General features: G+C 43.2%; 4 protein-coding genes across 4 annotated transcripts; 1 reads left to right on the forward strand and 3 right to left on the reverse strand.

Moving 5' to 3' along the window:
* LOC8076844 (sm-like protein LSM5) lies at nt 2,592-4,807 on the reverse strand. The gene is made up of 4 exons (XM_002440992.2): nt 4,562-4,807; nt 4,278-4,401; nt 3,033-3,105; nt 2,592-2,938 (listed from the first exon to the last, which is right to left on the reverse strand). The coding sequence occupies exons 1-4, from the start codon at nt 4,596-4,598 to the stop codon at nt 2,906-2,908; spliced, it is 267 nt and encodes an 88-aa protein (XP_002441037.1). The 5' UTR covers nt 4,599-4,807; the 3' UTR covers nt 2,592-2,905.
* LOC8085076 (UDP-glycosyltransferase 88B1) lies at nt 5,393-6,874 on the reverse strand. The gene has a single exon (XM_021448274.1). It carries the CDS (start codon nt 6,768-6,770, stop codon nt 5,676-5,678), a length of 1,095 nt encoding a protein of 364 aa, XP_021303949.1. The 5' UTR covers nt 6,771-6,874; the 3' UTR covers nt 5,393-5,675.
* LOC8085077 (probable folate-biopterin transporter 7) lies at nt 8,449-11,791 on the forward strand. Its single transcript, XM_002439690.2, has 3 exons — nt 8,449-8,583; nt 8,709-9,101; nt 10,419-11,791. The coding sequence occupies exons 2-3, from the start codon at nt 8,816-8,818 to the stop codon at nt 11,465-11,467; spliced, it is 1,335 nt and encodes a 444-aa protein (XP_002439735.1). The 5' UTR covers nt 8,449-8,583; nt 8,709-8,815; the 3' UTR covers nt 11,468-11,791.
* Nucleotides 12,540-16,709, reverse strand: LOC8076845 (carbon catabolite repressor protein 4 homolog 4). Its single transcript, XM_002440994.2, has 10 exons — nt 16,486-16,709; nt 16,323-16,408; nt 16,159-16,208; nt 16,024-16,073; nt 15,451-15,520; nt 14,501-14,622; nt 14,113-14,222; nt 13,642-13,792; nt 13,354-13,501; nt 12,540-13,044 (listed from the first exon to the last, which is right to left on the reverse strand). Exons 1-10 carry the CDS (start codon nt 16,599-16,601, stop codon nt 12,766-12,768), a joined length of 1,182 nt encoding a protein of 393 aa, XP_002441039.1. The 5' UTR covers nt 16,602-16,709; the 3' UTR covers nt 12,540-12,765.

Consider the following 18,661-nt stretch of genomic DNA (forward strand, 5'->3'; position numbering starts at 1 on the left):
ACGGCAGTAGCACGGATTAGGTCATGAGGGAACAGAGCATGCGAGAGAGAGAGAGAGAGAGAGAGAGAGAGCTCCCCTCTTGATAGTATAATTATTTGTCCTAAACCTGATCACGCACTCTATTGCGTCTTGACTAGCAGAACAAATTCGCAAACTTACACTTTTCCCTTCCATAAGGTTTTGTTTTTGTTTTTCTTCTTTTTCCAAATGTTGAGCACTTGATCATGTTATGACCTCCTTCATCACCTCCATGAATGCCATCTTGCTCAACCCTTGATATGGTATTACCTTGCTTAATCAACACTTAGTCTAACATTGCCACTCAATTACCAAAAACAAACTAGGGCTTTCATTTTCTCACCACCTTAGTGTGGACTTCGCCTAGCTTAATTGATACTTAGGCTAAAGGTTAGTCCACTAATTGTTATAATTACCAAAACCAAACATAAGGCTTTCAGTGGGCTATGCACGGGAGACGGAGGAGGGTTGACACTAGGGGCATTGGACAGGAGGAAAAAGATGTGTGTTAGGGGAGGGTTTCATTGGTTGAGAGGGGGGTCTTGGGCCAGAAACGGTCCACTCGCTAGGTAGAGAAAGAGTGTTTCCTTTTACTGAAGAGGATTTACAACTTGTTTTCTAATGAATTTGGTATTGCCCGAGAATTTATTTGTTGACTTAAATGTTTAAATCTAAGAAAAAAATAAATCACGCCTAGCACTTCATCATGCACATTAATCTATATGGAATGCATCATGTTATCATTTGAGAAGAAAAGATAAATTTATGTTGAATTTGATAAGGAACTCAAATAACTTTATTTTTTGGAAAACTAAGATAGTTTTGAATCTAAAAGGGTATTGCCTTGACTTAACTTTGTCAAAGATGACTAGCGCATTTTATTTTAGATTTTTCCAAAGGGATTTTCATAAAGGAAAATAAGGTGAAAGAGAGCTAGCAGTAATTAAATTAGGAAAAGAAGCTTTAAACATTAACATGTTGGTTTTGTATTTTAAAAGAGGGAGGATTTAGACATATGTTGTCAAGAGTTGACCAACACCTATAAGGGTTTTATTTAATCCGCAATTATATCTATGGGGTTTTGTTTCGGAAATCAAGATAAGAAAGATGGAAGGTTAACTTCGTTGACCTATAAACTAGGTGCAACACATCACCAAGTAACATGCAAAACCACGGATTGCATTGCATTACGCACTGAGATGAAAGACTGGGGCAAAGGGAAAATAGTGAGGGTGCATAGGTGGGGATGGTGACTAAGGAGGGTGGATATTGGGCAGAGGGTCGCTAGCTGGGAGCAACGGCGAAGCTACATGTAAAGTCGTGGATGCGGATGCACCCATAAAAAATTTGAATATCAATGAATAGGGTTAAACTCCACCATAGTTATGATTCAAATCTATCCATCTACAAGGCAGCGCCCCCCCCCCCCCCCCCCTTCAGATTTATTCAGCTTCGCCACTTGCTAGGGCTGGTAGCGCTAATCACCTACACTACCATTTAGCCTGCTTCACGCCGTGTGAACCCTACACTGTGGCTTATCATGTCTACTTAATCAGCCCTTTATCTTGTCTAGTCACCATTTAGCCCGTTTAAATGATCATTTAGCTTGAATAAATAGCTATACAACAAATGACCCGTTTGGTCCACTTATTAGACGTGTAGACTAACACAGTAACACTGCCTGGTAGTGGTGGATCTTTGTGTAGACTAACACTGCCTGGTAGTGGTGGATCTTGGGGGGAAAGAGGACCAAGCAGTGTTGTTTGCCACCTAGGAGGTTGAGCTTACGTGAAGATTACCAAGTGTGGGGGGAGATGGGGGGAGGGGTTGGCAGCAACAGACAGCGAGAAGGGCAAATCTCAGGCATCAGGCAAGAGGGTGATCTCGAAGCGAAGGCCAATTTAAGCCAAGAGGGAAAATGGCACCCAACAGTCAAATTTGAGGCAGCAAATGTGGAGTCAACGCACGAAGATCAGATTTTTTTTGAACTCCAACTCTTGAATTCATTTGATTTACCTACCTGAGTTGTTTTAAAGCGGTTTTAGCTAACATGGCATCATGTTAGCCGTCACGTCAGCCAGCCACAAGGAGGTAAATCAGACTTTCAGAATAGCCTTGGAGATTCCACAAGACTTTACAGAAAACTTGTAGAGAGAACTTTTCAAATAATTTTGTCAAATAAATAGGCATAAATTATACTACAAATCTGATTTAACTAACCAAGACTTCTCAAATCACAAGGGCCTTGTTTAGTTGCAAATTTTTTTGCAAAATGGATATTGTAGCATTTTCATTTGTATTTGACAAATATTGTCCAATCATAGACTAACTAGGCTCAAAAGATTCATCTTACAAACTACAGGCAAATTGTGCAATTAGTTATTTTTTAATTCTATGTTTAATGCTCCATGCATGTGCCGCAAGATTTCATGTGACGAAGAATCTGAAAAGTTTTGCAAATTTTTTTGTTAACTAAACAAGACTTGCCCTATACTGATTTTGGACGGCAGGTGAAATAGAAATGGGATTTCCTAAATCAGTAATGCTGCCAAGCAAACGCCAAATACAATCGATGCACTTCGAGTTATCAGGTTACTTCATAATCCATTACCATTCACATTGCAGTACAATGATGATGAGCAGAGATACACAGAATTAGCATAGCCAATCATATAACCACAGCTATGCAGGCACACTACTTCAGGTCAGTAAGTTCAATACAGAAGAGAGCTTCCATGCTGACACAGAGTAAACAATAAACTTCGGTACAATCACGAACAGGGGACCACATCCGAGATGAGAAACACCCAATGATTACCCAAAATAAGGTGCAAAGTTAAAGGGGATTCCTTCACCCAGAATGGTTACTCTGGGAAGCAAAAGCTCATTACACATCAGGTGGTGAACCACCAGGAACCAACTGTGACAGGACAAGTGAGTGTCTTAGACATGGCAATCAGCATTAGACAACGACGAAAGCACTAAAATGAGCATTATCTGATCATGATACTTACAATGGCTATGTTGTTGCCGTTCAGGAGGATCTGGTCGAGTTTTGTAATGCGGCGCCCTTCAGCAGTGTATTCACTGCAGGATAAAACATGAAGCTGGTGAGATTATGGACTAAATTTCAGAAAAGCAATTGAACACTAAAAATCATGGTTTCAAAGGCAACAAGGTGACCCAAGGCAAGTTGGGTCCGCCTGGACATCTAGGCAACGCTTTGAAATAGAGCTATAAATCACTAATAGAGCAGGTGAACTGGTGAAGAAAATAGATCTAAGTTAACTTGACACATTTGTTTCTATTATAGCTAAGTGTTGCAACTTGAGGTTCGGAGGAGAACAATTGATATCAACATTTTGATTCACCAAAACTCCTGCACTTTCGAAATATACAGAAAATTTGCTATAAACTACAAGGCATGGGCTTGGGGAAACCGAACAGTTCACTATCTAGTTACAGCTTTAAAATGGATCATCTTCTAAAGAAGTGTTGGATTATTGCAGCTTATATACAGAATGGCAAAGAAAATGAACTACCATCTTTTGCTGCAAGGTAGGAGTTTGATTTAAAAGTTAAGGAGATAGCTTCTGTAATTCTGGAGTTCTGAGTCTCTTAGAACCAGGAGTTTATCAAACCTCCAAAAGGAACCATGTTTTGAAAGTAGATATGAATGCGATCACTAGATAACTTGGCTGCATCTCTGCTGTCCTTCACTAATAATAATGGATCATCGGACCATCCTTACTGGTGGAGGTTTCTAAAGGATAATGTTCTGAATGCTATGGTGTTTTTCTCGTCAAGTAGTTAATAACTGAGACTGAGCAGTAGGTTAGAGCTCCCTTACAAAGTTATGAAGCAACACCCATTAGATTAATTATCTCTTGGACATTATTCAAGCTCCACTGCTTACATGTATCGAACACAAGCTATCTTTTTTTTCATTAAAAGTTATGTAATATCCATGCCCCGTGACAGAATAATCGGTCTGAAGTCTGAACTATCCTCTATAGCAAAGATCACGACCAAAATTCACTAGGTTAGCTATATCTAAGAAATTGTGCAAGCCCCACCAACATGATGCAATGAGTATGAACAGCATTTTTGCAGTAAATATTAGCAACAGCTGGGTGAGAGAGTGGTCTGAGCTAAACTGAAAAAACATCTAACCAAACAAGGGTAACCATCAGGATTACGAAGCAACGTAGAAGAACATAGACTAGGGTTTAGGGGTTCGGGGATGATTTTCGACATACTACTCAGTGACGTCCTCCAGCACCATATTGACGTAGACATCAAAGCCGCAGAGGGTGCCAACGAGCTCCTTGTCCCCCTTCATGATCACCCAGATCTTGGACCCGATGCACCGGTCGATCAGCTCTGGTCACCGCACAAATCCGCGCACGCCATGTAAATAAAAGGAAACAGCCGATTCAAGAACTCGAACCCCCCGAAAATGAAAATATAGAATGCAGAGACAACCGAATCGCGAGCACAGCTCAACGTAATAAAGTGATATATTCTTGGGTCCGTCGCGCACCTGAGGGGAGGAGCTGGGACGGGTTGTTCTGAGACATGTCGACACCTCTGGTGGGATCGGTGGCAGTGGGGGCGGTGGAGATCGGTAGGCGACGATGAGGCCGCGACTACAACGGCGGAGGAGGCCGAAGAACGACAGGGAACGACGGCGGCGGCGGCGCAGAGATTGGGGGGTTTTTGCTTCTGCGTTGGGTTGGATGGGCTCCTTCCGTCCGAGACGCCCTAGTCGATTTGTGACGAGAAGGCTGAGGGGGACACGGCGGAGCCGTGCGGTATTCTCTTAGCCGTCCGATTGCTCCATCGACGGCGCATATCGCCGCTGGCCTCCCGGATCTGAGCTGGGCGGAGAAGCATCGGTGTAGCTCACTTGGAGCTCGAGATGTATTGGGCCGGTCCGCCGGTGCAACCCACTCGCTATGAGAAGAAAGCCCATTTAAAGAGCCATTTGAGTAAAAATCGTTCTTCTCGCTCTTCATCTAATTGAAAAAAATCCGATTCTCAAAAAAAAATCTAATTGAAAAAATCTGAAATAAAGAGTACCTATATTTATAGATATTTAATTGAAGAGTTTTTTAAGCAAAATCTCTATTCCTATAAACCAAAAAAATATAAAGAGTCTTTTGGAGATGTTGTAAGAAGATTATTCACATCTAAAAAAGGAAATCTATACACATGCATAACTACAACATCATAGCCCACCCATATACCCCCCCAAAAAAAAACACATATATCGAACTATTACTACATAAGCAAATGTAGTACTACCTTCATCCTATGTAATTCTAAACCTGGTCAAAGTCCATCTTCAATAAATTTAATAAAAATAAAAAAATATTATCATATTTATCTCTACTATAATTAAAATCTTCTCCAGGCAAATCCCACCTACAAGATCAACGACTCACAACACATATTATACAGATTAGACGGCCCAGATTAGAAGTATGATCACGACCTTACATCTCTACTCTCCGCTCTACTCTCCGTCATCAGCCTCGCGCGTCATCTCCCTAACTCTGTATCGCAATGGCAACTCCATATCGCAGAAAACGGACCCCGGCCGTGGAGGACCGCGTCGGGCTGGCCTCAAGCGCTAATTCTCCCCGCGATCCGGCTCACCGTAGTTCTTCCCGGCCAAGAAGCGGAGGCCCTCGTCGCGCAAGGACGAGTCGCCGCGCCCCGGGACGCAGCATGAGAGCCCCGGCGGCGCCAAGGGGTCCCTGGAGGGCTACCTCGCCCGTTCGCTTTCCACCCGTGCCGCGGTGGCGGCATCGGTGCTCCCCGTGAGGTCGCCCAGCGGCGGGGACCCGGGCGCCAGGCGGAGCCTCTCGGCCGCAATGGATGTCGATGTCGGTTCCTCGGCTCCGGTGGTGGCGGTGGTAGGTGACGGGGCAGACTTTGATCTCTGGAGGAGCACGACGGACTTCTTGTCCCATTCTTGGCTCGACGCAGTAGACCGGCGGCGTGGGGCGGTCCGGCACGCACAGCCCGTCCCTGAGCGCCCGCATCGCGCGCGGCTCCAGCGACTCGAAGGAGTTGATGAGGATGCCGCGGGCTTCCGGCATCCGAGCAGCCACGCCGATGATGCCCTTGCACGCCTCGCCGTCGTCCGCCAGCCCCTGCGCCAGGTCCGCGACCGTGAACGGAGGAGCGCCCAGGAACGACAGGACGGCGGAGTTCCCGAGCGCCGCGAAGCTGGTGCCCACTCTGGCGCGCATGGCGGGGAGGCCGAGGAAGCAGGCGAGGTCGGCGGTGCCCGAGGGGAAGAAGAAGTAGACGGGCAGGCCGAGCTCGGCGGCGACGTCGAGCGCGTCGGCGCAGAACATGTCGAGGACGATCGCCTGGACGCGGCGCGACGACGACGACGACAACGACGACGACAGCGCGCGGAGGAAGTCGCGGAGCAGCGCGTTCGTGGCGCGGAGGAAGCGGAGCATCCGGGCCAAGGGGACATCAGGCTCGGCGTCGTCGGAGGCCGGTGGCGGCGGCGGTGGCGGGGGAAGCACGTGCAAGGCGACGGAGGCGTTGGAGGCCTTGGCGCGCGCGACCGTGGCGGCGAAGCCGTTGGCGTAGACGGGCGGCTCGAAGACCGCGATGGCGACGTCGACCTGGTCTCCGCCATGGCGGAGGAACGCCTTGGCCAGCTCGAGCATCGGCGCGAGGTGGCCGACGCCGACGCCCGGGTACAGCACCACCGTCTTCTTCTCCATGGCTCGCCCGGCTGACGACGTACTCAACTGCTAGCTGCGCACCAGCGGCACTGCCCGGCCGCGTCTTTCTGGAAAGCTGCTGCTAGCCACTAGAGTAATCTTGTTGCTCGAGTGCTATCCTGCCTTTGACGGGTGACTGTGATTACAGCGAGCACTGGGGGATGAAATAGAAGCGGAGTGCGACCCAGTCATTCTTGATTCCTTGTGACAATGACTGTGTCAAGAAGCAGCGATTGTGGGTCAGAGGCTGTGGAGGTTTGATTCATGATTTTTTTTAGTTTTGTAATTTTTTTCTAAATGTCACCGTAGCGTTAGCACGGGTAATATACTAGTGACTCTAAAATGAATACTCCCTCCATACCTATAAAGAAAGTCATTTAGACAAGATTTAGGTTAAATATCAGGAATATAAATCATGAATAACTTTTAAGTTGTTGAATTTGGAAATGTGAAAACCATATGAATAGATTTATGTTGAAAAATACTTTCATAAAAATATACATATACCACATTTTAATAAAATATTTTTATAAAAATAAAGAGTCAAAGTTGGACTTAGGACACTGTGTTGTTATCCTAAGCGACTTTTTTTATGGAGTATGCAATAAAAATTATTTCATACTGAATGCAAATATTTTTATTTAGTATGACAAATACTCCATCCGTATAGAATTTAGAAGTCGCTTAGTACAGCGATACAGTCTCAGAAATACAACTTTGATCTCTTATTTTTATAAAAATATTTAGGAAAAAATGATATATGTATATTTTTATGAAAGTATTTTTCAAGATAACTCTATTTATATAATTTTTACATTTGCAAACTCAACAAATTAAAAGTTATTGATGATTTATATTCCTAATGTTTGACCCAAGCATTGTCCAAAACGACTTTCTAGAGTACTAATATATTTGGAGTATGTTCGCTTGTCTAAAAAGTCATAGTTAAATATGCTATTCGTTGATTTTTTGCGAGAAAAAACACCGTTGAATGACGGCCAGACTCGAACAAGTTTAATCAAATTTTGAATCATTTGACTGAATACTAATTTCGGATTAGATTTTGTTTTGAAGGGAGAGTAGCTTTTTTTCAGACCTTGTTTAGTTCCAAAATATTTTAGAAAATTGACACTGTAGCACTTTCATTTATATTTGATAAATATTGTCCAATCAGAGACTAATTAAGCTAAAAAGATTCGTTTCGTTAATTCTGACCAAACTGTACAATTTGTTTTTATTTTCGCATATATTTAATACTCCATATATACGTCTAAAGATTCAATATGACGAGAAATCTGAAAAATTTTGTAAAATGTTTTGGGAACTGGATTCGATTCATCAAAGAGAGTAAGTTTAGCTTTAGCTGCACCGCCTGACAGGGACACGGAGGCCTTGTTTAGTTCACCCTCAAAACCAAAAAGTTTTCAAGATTTCCCGTCACATCAAATCTTATGGCACATGCATGAAACATTAAATATAGACAAAAACAAAAACTATAAATCACGAGACGAATCTTTTAATCCTAGTTAGTCTATAATTAGATAATATTTATCACAAATAAACGAAAGTGCTACGGTACCGAAAATTTTTCACTTTTTGAACTAAACAAGGCCGGAGGCGGCAAGCAATGAATTGTTAGTGGTGGCCCACATGGTCGGCGGGCCTGGTGAAACCCAACATGCTCGTCCATATCATACCGCTCACCCAACATGCTCGGCCGCGGCGCTCCTGGCACTCCACCTTTCTCGACCTCCCAACGCGTGCTCACCTCCCCCCTGCATCGTGGATCCGCTGCACCAATAATCAAATTCCGGTAAAATAAACTAAATTAAATCTAGGATGTCCTTTGTTCTTTCTACGTGTCCTCGTACGCGTGGGTGCGAGAACCCACTAGGAGCCAGCTCACAGTCTGTTGTTCTCTTGGATCGGGAGGAGCAGAGCCCAAGTGACGGGATCAAGATTTGGATTTTTGAACCCGGACGACGGGAAGAGGAAGAGGAAGAGGAAGAGGAAGAGGAGGAGGAGGAGGAGGAGGAGGCCTAGTCATGGAGAAGGAGGAGAAGCAGGAGCTGGAGGGTGCTGCTGCTGCGGCGGCCGCGGCGAGGCGGCGGCTGGTGATCGGGGTGGGGTTCTGGGTGCAGGGCTTCCGGCTCTTCCCGTGGCTGGGCGTCAATTTCTTCCTCAAGGACGGCATGGGCGTCGCCGCCTCCTCGCTGCAGATCCTCCAGGCCTCCGCCAACCTACCCATGGTCGCCAAGCCGCTCCTTGGCCTCCTGTCCGATGCCGTCCCCATACGCGGCCATCGACGCCTGCCCTACGTCGCCATCGGCGGTACGCCCTCTCGCCCATTCTCTTTTACTATCATCTATTCATCTGTATTCTTGTATTTGCTGCCTAGATCCCGAACCCACATCTGCTGTTACCAATTACGTCGTCATTAGTCTCACCGTACCTTTGCAGACTTAATCTAATACATTGCCCTCGAATCTTGCTTTTTGCTTAATTTTGGGAATTCTATGCCACCAGGATGGATTTTTGTTATCCGAAACATAATTATATCCCTTTACTTTAATTTAAGGATGACCTGTTATAAAACCTGCAGTCCTGCATGTGGTATTCAGTATATATATCTCCTTAATTAATCTAGCTCTTAAACATGAACAGAGTAGTTATTAGTGAAGCCTATGAATATGCGTAGCATTTCTCTGCTTTCGCGTTGTCTTCCCAGTGACAGAATAAACACCCATGGATCTTTCACATTCTTTTCTCCCGTGTTGTCGGTACATGTGTGTCCCATGGCAAATGACAGCACCGCAAAGAATATGCTCTCGCACCGCATGTCCTTGTTTTTGCTCACCAGTCCCGTCTGTTCTCTTTAACCTTTTCTTTTCTTCTTCTAATTACCTTTCGTCTTTGTGAACTTTTTTCCTCCCCCAGTTGCCTTTCAAGGCAACAACTTTTACACGGTCCTCCACCAAATTTGCTCTCCTGTTGATGTTTCACAGATTCACAAATCACCAAGCAAGAAAGCTCCCAATCCAACTAGCTCAAGCATGAATGCGCTGTCAACTTTTGATGTGGCCCTAGCTGTCCACTTTAAAATATTCTTTCTTGCCCAACACAAGTGCTTGATGAAATTCAAGGATGGTGAACCAACTTATTCCAATATTCCATGATTCAAACTGTGGCTTCATAGAAAATATGTTTTACTCTGCATCTCAATTTATAAAGACCATCCAAACAATTTGCTGGCATCACTTGAATCTTTGTATTTCAATTTATCTTGAAGCATTTAATAGTTAGCTACGTTGTTCTGGCAACGATAAATACTTTGCTCAATCTGTCAATAACATCAGTTAACAGAAAATATGGCCTGAGAAGTACCCAGCCAATCACATCAGTTAACAGAAAATATGGCCTGAGAAGTACCCAAAAGACAAGTCAAGTGAACCCAGGGACCTAGGTTCCACACCAAAGCCATTTTAGGGGCTACTTTTAGCATGCATTTATAAATCCTTGATGAACGGATGGGCATAGAAATCACGTCAGCATTGTACTAATGTCTTTGCAAAGGCTTATGCATACTCTTTTCTTACTGATTTTTTGCATTTACCATGCTAACTTGCCTTTTGATTGTTGTGGTTCCAGCTCTCTTGCAGGCAATTTCATGGCTAGCAATTGCACTTTGGCAAGATATCTCTCTTCAGGTTCTTACCATTTTTCTCCTCTTGAGCAACTTTGGTGCTTCCATATGTGAGGTTGCCAATGATGCCATTGTGGCGGAGGCTGGGAAGATAGTGACCTCTTCCTCAGGATCAGGTCAGCTTCAATCGTTTGCTTGGATGTTCGGCTCTTCTGCTGGTGCTTTAGGAAACCTCCTTGGAGGCATTGCACTCAGCTATTTTTCTCCCAAAATCATGTTTCTGTTTTTCGCAATCCTTCTCCTGCTCCAGTTCTTCACAACCGTGGCTATACCTGAGAGCTCTCTCAAACTCCCAAAGGCAGCTACTCCTAGCAATCTATCAGCACTCACCAGCATCCGTAAGCAAGTCAAAGAGCTGTCATGTGCCCTATCTATGCCTGAAATGTTTTGGTCAATCATATGGTTTACAGTGTCTTATGCCGTCATACCTTTTCTACTTGGGACCATGTTCTTCTATCAGACTGAAGTGTTAAGACTAGACTCATCAGTTATTGGCTTATCAAAGGTGTTTGGGCAAGTGGCTCTCTTGGCTTGGAGCATGTCATACAACAAGTACTTCAAAACAATGTCCGCACGGAAGGTCCTATCAGTTCTGCAGTTTGTCACAGCACTCATAATGTTGTCAGATGTGTTATTCGTTCAGGGAATATACAGGAAGGTCGGAATACCAGACTCCATATACACGATTGTCTTCTCCGGGTTGCTCGAGGGTCTTATGTTTTTCAAGGTTCTGCCCTTCAGTGTTCTTATTGCAAAACTTTGCCCTGCTGGATGTGAGGGATCGGTAATGGCCTTTGTCATGTCTGCACTTGCCCTTGCCACTATCGTCAGTGGCTATCTTGGAGTTGCTCTTGCTGCCTTCATGGGAGTATCTGGAGATGATTTCTCAGCACTGCCAGCTTGCCTGTTGATTGAGGCTGTGTGCACAATACTGCCACTATGTTGCTCGTCTTTGATCAAAGAGAGGAGAGAAAAGGAGAAGAAAGAAGAGTAGAATACATATATATTATCTGGAGATGATGTAACGCTCACTGTTGGGCTTTACCCTCATCCTTTTTGGTCTCATTTCAGTTTCATTATGTGATCATAGCATGGAGAAACAAAATAGGAGAAGATTGGATTTGTCCAGTGTTAACACCTCTAAGGCTTCTCAAGAACTATCATCAAACGAGCATATATGTACATACATACATGCGTGCCACGACCATTCTTCTACAGATTTAGTATTACTTTATGTAACTAGTTATGTCGTTTTATGTAATGGTTTGCCTGTTACATGTGTTTTATATGGACAGTTTCATTTGCTTACACTGCCTCATTGCCAATGCTTGTACCTGAAGAAATTAACATCTCAGAGGTGGGTTTTACACATCGTAAGTATCATGGAGATCGTAGGGCGTAGGGTATTAGATATGCGAAGGGGGAAAAGAGGCCAGATTCGACTGCAACGATCTTATCAGCTTGCTGCGTTATTTCTGTAGCCATTGTAAAATGTCATTCGATTTATGATGACTTTTTTTATACTTTGAGAAAAGAATTATCAGCACATATATTCTTTTTAAAGCTCACTTAGCATAATACCAGGGGCAGGCCCGAGGGTATTCATTCAATCCCCCCCTTTTTTTTTTCTAATCAATGGTATAGAAATTTATAATCAATTATATGTCACAATAGGTTGAAGCAAACAATTTTCTTAATCTTATACTCTCTTTGTTTTAAATTATAAAACGTTTTGATATTTTAGCTTTTGCTAAGCACTTAGATATTATACACTACGTTTGAATACATAATGAAAACAATAATTTAGAATTTGGATGACACCGCGAGGTTCATTTCCTGGTGTTGAACTTATTCAGTTAAACAAGTTGGACTGCGTTCAACCTAAAAGTTTTTTTTCCGTAGATAATGCTACTCCAGCTGACATCATATATCTACCTGAGTTTTCGCTGCACGCCGAGCGCTGCTAATCCCTCATCTATACATCAAAGAAAATTAGAGGAAGGAAAAATCATTTGCTGCACACCGAGCTCTACCAATCCCTCTATACTCAGTACTAGAAAACGAAAGGAAGAAGAATCATTTTAAAAATTAAGAACAAAATCCGCAATGCCCATACACACAATCATATTAAAATTGATGAATACAATTCGCATTGTTAATTGCTATTGGCTCTACAAGAAAAGAAAAGCTTGTTCCTTGAGATATTACATTTAAACTCTGAAACTTGAACTAACAACACAAATTATTCAATGGCATTTACTATTTCTATTGAAAATGCTATCAACACCTGCATTAGCTGTTAACTACCAGAAAATCAGCACCAATTGGTAGATGATCGCTAGGATGTTGAAAGTTGGGCAAGCCTCCTTTCACATCCTCAGAATCCCCTCGCGGCAAACAAAGTAGGCTAGTAGGTTTTATTGAACTACCATCGGACAAGAATATGTAGTCCAGTGTTCCAGTAAAGCCAGGAGTGTAGTTTGTGTACTCTGGCTCCCCTCCATTCGCAGCATAAAGGCTGCTTAACTTGATCGGAGTTTCACCGCCGGCAGATACAAGGTAATTGTATACCTGAAAATTGCAGTATTTAATCAGATGGGGTGAGACAAAGTTGTATTGAAACCAAAATCAACACTGGTTGACAGATTATGTTATATCACAAAACCAATATGTGAGTTGCTGTGCATGAAGTTCCCTTTCTAATATCATTCAATAGAGCATGGATCTTAGGATCTACAATTAAGTCCATAAGTCCATTCACCATAAGATATTTTTGCATCCCATGTGGTCCATATACATGTCCAGGAAAATGTAAGCACAACATGACGTTTTTACAAGTCAATCAGCTTCAGAAAGCAATGAAATAAATGCAAGGCATACCTTGTCACCAGGGGTCGAATTGAAGTCACCAGCAATGATCACTGAAGGTTTACAATTATATTTATTTGAGATGAGTTGCTCAAACTGAGATACTCTCGAAAGAAGATATTTTGCCTGAGCCAACTTTACATCGATCCATTCTGGGTCCCTACAGAATTATGCATCAGCCAGAAATTTATACGTTTGCTGTACAGCTGTCAACCAATATAGCTAAGACCAAACACAACAAAAATATACAGTGAATTGTGAAAGCATATTCCAAAGAGTGTAATTTTCTGTATCACTTGCCAATAAATATGTGTGTTTGCCACAATTAAAATGTGATCACAAGGATCACTAAGCTTGAAAGCTGCGAGCAGACCAACACAGTCACGCTTCAATCTTACACGTGGATCATTTGGATCTCCACGCTTGCTATTATCTGGTTTTGCATTCTTGTCTGCAAAAAGAGAGAAAAAAAAAGACATCATGGAGTATTAATGTCTAGCATCAGACCAGGCAAGAGATATATCCAAAGTACAGGAAATAGCTACAGTATGAGGTTAGAGGTGTCTGTTAACTCATTAGACACTGATATATAATGCATCTCCAATGACATATTCATTAATCGTTAAGAACAAAACAAAAAAAAAACTGCCCGTTCTAATATATAGCTTGTAAGTAGCATTACTGGCCTAGATTACAACTTTAAAGATTCATGACGGAGCACCCCACTGTGATTCACATGAGATTATTATAGTAGGATACAAGTCCAATTACCTTCTTCTGTTGAAGAATTATTTTCCTGGGCACTATTTACATGATCACTAGGAACGTATTTTTCCACTAAATCATTGTAATGTATTCCTTCTTTCTGCACCAGTTCTGCACTGCAAAGGTAAGAGAGAGTCAAAGAAAAGTGATGAGGTTAAAATACTTTTGCAATGCGCATAGACGCCAAGTCCCACTTTCTAGATCACTGATCATTTGTTTGGAAGAAATTGTTCCAAAACTGAAGACACGTAGGCAGCTATTAATGATCAGTTTTCATGAAATTGTCCATAGTAAATTGGATGCAAGAGAACACATATTTTGATGGGTGAGGTTAAATGTTACTTTTTTCCCCCTCGGATCAGTAGTTGACATGTTTAAGGGGAAATATTAATACCTTTTAGGTTTATAGAATATACCACAGCCATCTCTTTTGTCTCCAGATCGCTGAATGTAAATACTTGAATATCCAGAGTTTTCCATATTTTTCTTGTAGAAGGTATCATACTCATCCAACTCCTGTGCGAGTCACATGAATTATATATTGCTTACAAGTATGAACCAGAAGAGAATCATTCCACACAAAAGAGAATGGCCATTGATAGTAGGTACGCCAGCATCACAAAAAACTTATTTGTGAACAAATAGGACAAGGATAATTTTGAGCTACATGTGATAGCTGGAATCTACTTGGGCAAAACCCAAATTCAGTTTCTGAGAGGAAAGTAAAATTAATACATACTAGCCTAACGTTACATTACAAGCCCTACTGGGCCATGTCATTGATCCCATCTAGTGAGAGGGTGGAATTGTTTCATAAGATAAAGAAATAAACACCATTAGTACTCCATCTTGCAACCCCTTGCCTCATTCTCAGCATAAGCACAGGTATTGTATCATAAGCAAATGAAGTTTGCTACTGCTCCTGGGCGCCAAGGAACAGAAGGAGCAGCTGTGGACAGATGACAAAGACAGGAAAGCCAGGAATATAGAGAGGACTCAGAGGACAGGAAGAAAAGAAGCGGATTCTCCCTTTTGTGTGTGTGTGTGTGTGTGTGTGTGCCGGGGAGCAGGGGGGGGGGGGGGCAAGATAGCACACAAAAGGTAGGATGTGACTTCCTCTATACTTGGCCAACGATGCCACAACAGCACAATCTGTTGGATTTCTTCATATTCATTGGCAATTTTTTTGGATGCTACAAAACCCTAGATAATAAGAATAAAATTTGAACTGAAAAGCCAACATATTCTGCAAAGTAACAATTAACACTGCAGAACTTTGCATGACCAGATAATGACATAACATAAAGGGTGTTATTAATGTTAAAACTTCACATGAAAGATAACCTGTATGCACATGAGGTCAGCATCAAAGCTCTTCAGTTCTGTAAGAATAGCTTTCGATCGAGATTTCCACCTATTTTGCAAACATGAAAGAGGAACATAGGTTAGGGGCCATGTTGTCAATATCTGTTGTGACAATTAATATAGTGTAATAGTACTCCCTCCATTCCAAATTGTAAGTCGTTTTGGTTTTCTTAGACACAGATTTTACGATGATATCTAGGTACATAGCAAAAGATATGCACCTAGAGAAGCCAGAATGACTTACAATGTACATAAGTTTTTACGAGCAAAGTCTAAATGTTGTATTGCTTAGCATTTAGCAAACACGCCATCCAGTTTGATTAAGATCTGCTGCGTAACCCTTCATGGAACCAAATTTGTATATTTCAATATCATTTTTTCCCACTTATGAAGCCTAGTTCAAGTAAGCCACATGGAAATAGTTAGATAAGGAAATGTCAATGGTTTCTTACTTTCTCAGACATCATGACTATACAGCATTTAGAACCCAAGTACCATGACGGTAAGGAAAATCCAATAAACAGCACAAACAGGTGGTCATCAAGGGCTTACTTGAGGCATGCAGATGGAGAGTGAGGAAAAAACGTACTCTTAATATAAACCTGAAACACAGAGCAAGCTATTAGGCACGGTTGGCAATCCACCATCATCCACCTATGCCAGAAAGCTAAGCAAAAACAGACACACCTGGGCCAAGATGTTGTAAGAGACCAGCCGGAACTGGTACCCAGCAGCACCTGGAAACCAAGCCAAAACCCGAAACGAATATTAGCATCGATCACACACGAATTCCACGGTTGCAAGTGTCAGTGATTAGCTCCCTCGAGATTTCAGGGCTGACGAGGACTGACCAGCATCTGTTTGGGATTCAATTCGCTCCGTAGGGAGAGGGGCGAACCTGGGCTGCGCCAGCGTGCTCATCCGCCGCTTGCAAACCCTAATTTTGCGGATCCGCTGAAACGTTAGAACGAAGAGGGCAAGAGAGGAAAGGGTTAGGGGTGGGAATGCTCTCACGGGAGAAAGGAGAGCCGCCGGTCACCGGCAGGAGATGGGCTGGCCGCGGATCTCGAGCAGCGGCGGACGATGAAGAGAGGGAGGGAAGCTGCCCACGACGTCTGTGGTTTTAGCATCGGTGGCTGGTTCCCCGGCTTTTTCCGCCGCCGCCGACACGGCTCCGACGAGGAGGATGTATCTCATAAGCGGGTCCCACCTGTCAATGGCTTGTATGATGTAGGTTATGTGCACAGTCACTCAGCACAAATGAATGGATGGAAATTTGGAAATGCGTAGAATGATTAGGCTTTTACGTATACTCCCTCCGTATGGCTAAGAGCATCTCCAACCTTATGCAAATGGACTTGGCATTTATCAAAATACATAAAACTCCAAAAAAAACCCTCCAATCGTTATACATTTGGACTTTACATTTTACATAGCTATGCATCTGGAGGGGGAAACTTGGCATATATGCCAAAGGAGTCCGGCTATGCAAATAGAGATCACAGGATTCTCGGTTCCACCTCGCGGGCTTTTTTCTTCCCTTCGCGCGGTTTCCCTTCGCGCTGCCACCACTTCGCGCGATAGGAGAAGCATCGCGCGTCCACGTTCGCCAGCTTCGCGCGCGCGTTTGGACGAAGCAGCGCACAATAGGACGACGCAGCGTGCGATAGGACGACTCTACTGATGGCGGCGACCTGCCTTGACGACGAACTGATGGCGGTGACCGGAAATTGATGGGGAACAGAACCTGATGGAGATCGGTACTGGAGCCAAAGGGCGAACCTATACGATGATGAACTGATGGCCAACATACGACGAACTGGTACGGTGAACGGAAACTAACGGAACGGGAGATCGGTACTGCGATCGGTACTGCGAACGGGAACGACGAACTGCACAGCTCACGATCGGTATTGCGCGGCTGTTTGGCGCGGGAATTGATGAACGGGAGACGACGGCGAGCTGTTTGGCGCGGGATCGATTAGCCGCACGGGAAAGAGTGCCGCGAAACAAAATTTCCGAGAAAAAAAAGATGATGGACTTGGCATTTTGCATAACGGTTGGAGATCACCCGATTTTAGTCTTGCCATTTTCATTTGGGGGTTTGCAATTTGCCTAAAATGCATAACTTCAAATGCATAATGGTTGGAGATGCTCTAATAGAGGTTGTTTAGGACATGAGGGGGGTTACCAACGAGTTATTAATTAGTGGATATTTTTTCCTGTTTACCCTATTAAATGCAAATGTGGGTGTTATATAGACAACAACCTTTTGTAGTTAGAGTGGCTATTTCACCATGCTATGTGGACGTTGTCCACAGTTTGAATGCCCACAGTCTCACTTTTTTTTTGCAATTTATGCATAGCGTTATTGCTTTCATGAAACATATTCATCGATTCCTCATCTTTTTTTCCGGCTTAGTTGCTTGCGTTTTGTGGTGTTGCTGTATGCATACATGTTGGATTACCCGTATTTTTTTGGCTTAGCTGCTTGCGTTTTGCAGTGCGCGAGGGCGAGCAGCCAGTGGCCAGCGCTAATTGTTAAGATTAATTAGTATAATCAATTAGTGATCAATTAGAGTAATTCTCATAATTAGCACGTGCTAATTACGTCATTAGACTATCTCCAACAATCATCACCCAAAATACAAGACCCATTTATCCTTTGGGTAGCGCTACAGGTAAAAGGTTCCATACCTATTTTTAGTCTTCTCCAGCAATGAGACCTAAAAGAAAACACTCTCTGCAAATGGGTCTCGAGGAGAGAGAATACCTAAATTCGGGTTATGCCTCTCCTGATACCTAAAATGGGTTTTCTGTATGGGTACTCTGTTGGAGGCTATAGGTACTGTGTTGGAGACCCATTTTGGGTTTGGGTTCCCAAATGGGTCTCCTATTGGAGACAGCCTTAGTCTAGGCAAACGTAAGGGCCACGAAAGGTCCTCTTCTGTATAGACACCTTTTCATTGTATAGCAACTGCCGAACAAGACAGTATATATATGTAATACACATATCAATAATAAACAGAGAATCATTTGGATTCATTCTTCATCCATTCTCACACAACACTAATAACTCACACGGATGGAAGGCCAATCGTACATGCAATGAGCGCGGCGCTAATAACTCCTCACGGTGCGGGAGCCTAAGCGCCAGGGGCAGTGGCGTCCAAAGATGCGTTCATATAGT

This window comes from Sorghum bicolor, chromosome 9 (genome assembly GCF_000003195.3).
Source record: "Sorghum bicolor cultivar BTx623 chromosome 9, Sorghum_bicolor_NCBIv3, whole genome shotgun sequence".
In the NCBI taxonomy this organism is placed as follows: domain Eukaryota; kingdom Viridiplantae; phylum Streptophyta; class Magnoliopsida; order Poales; family Poaceae; genus Sorghum; species Sorghum bicolor.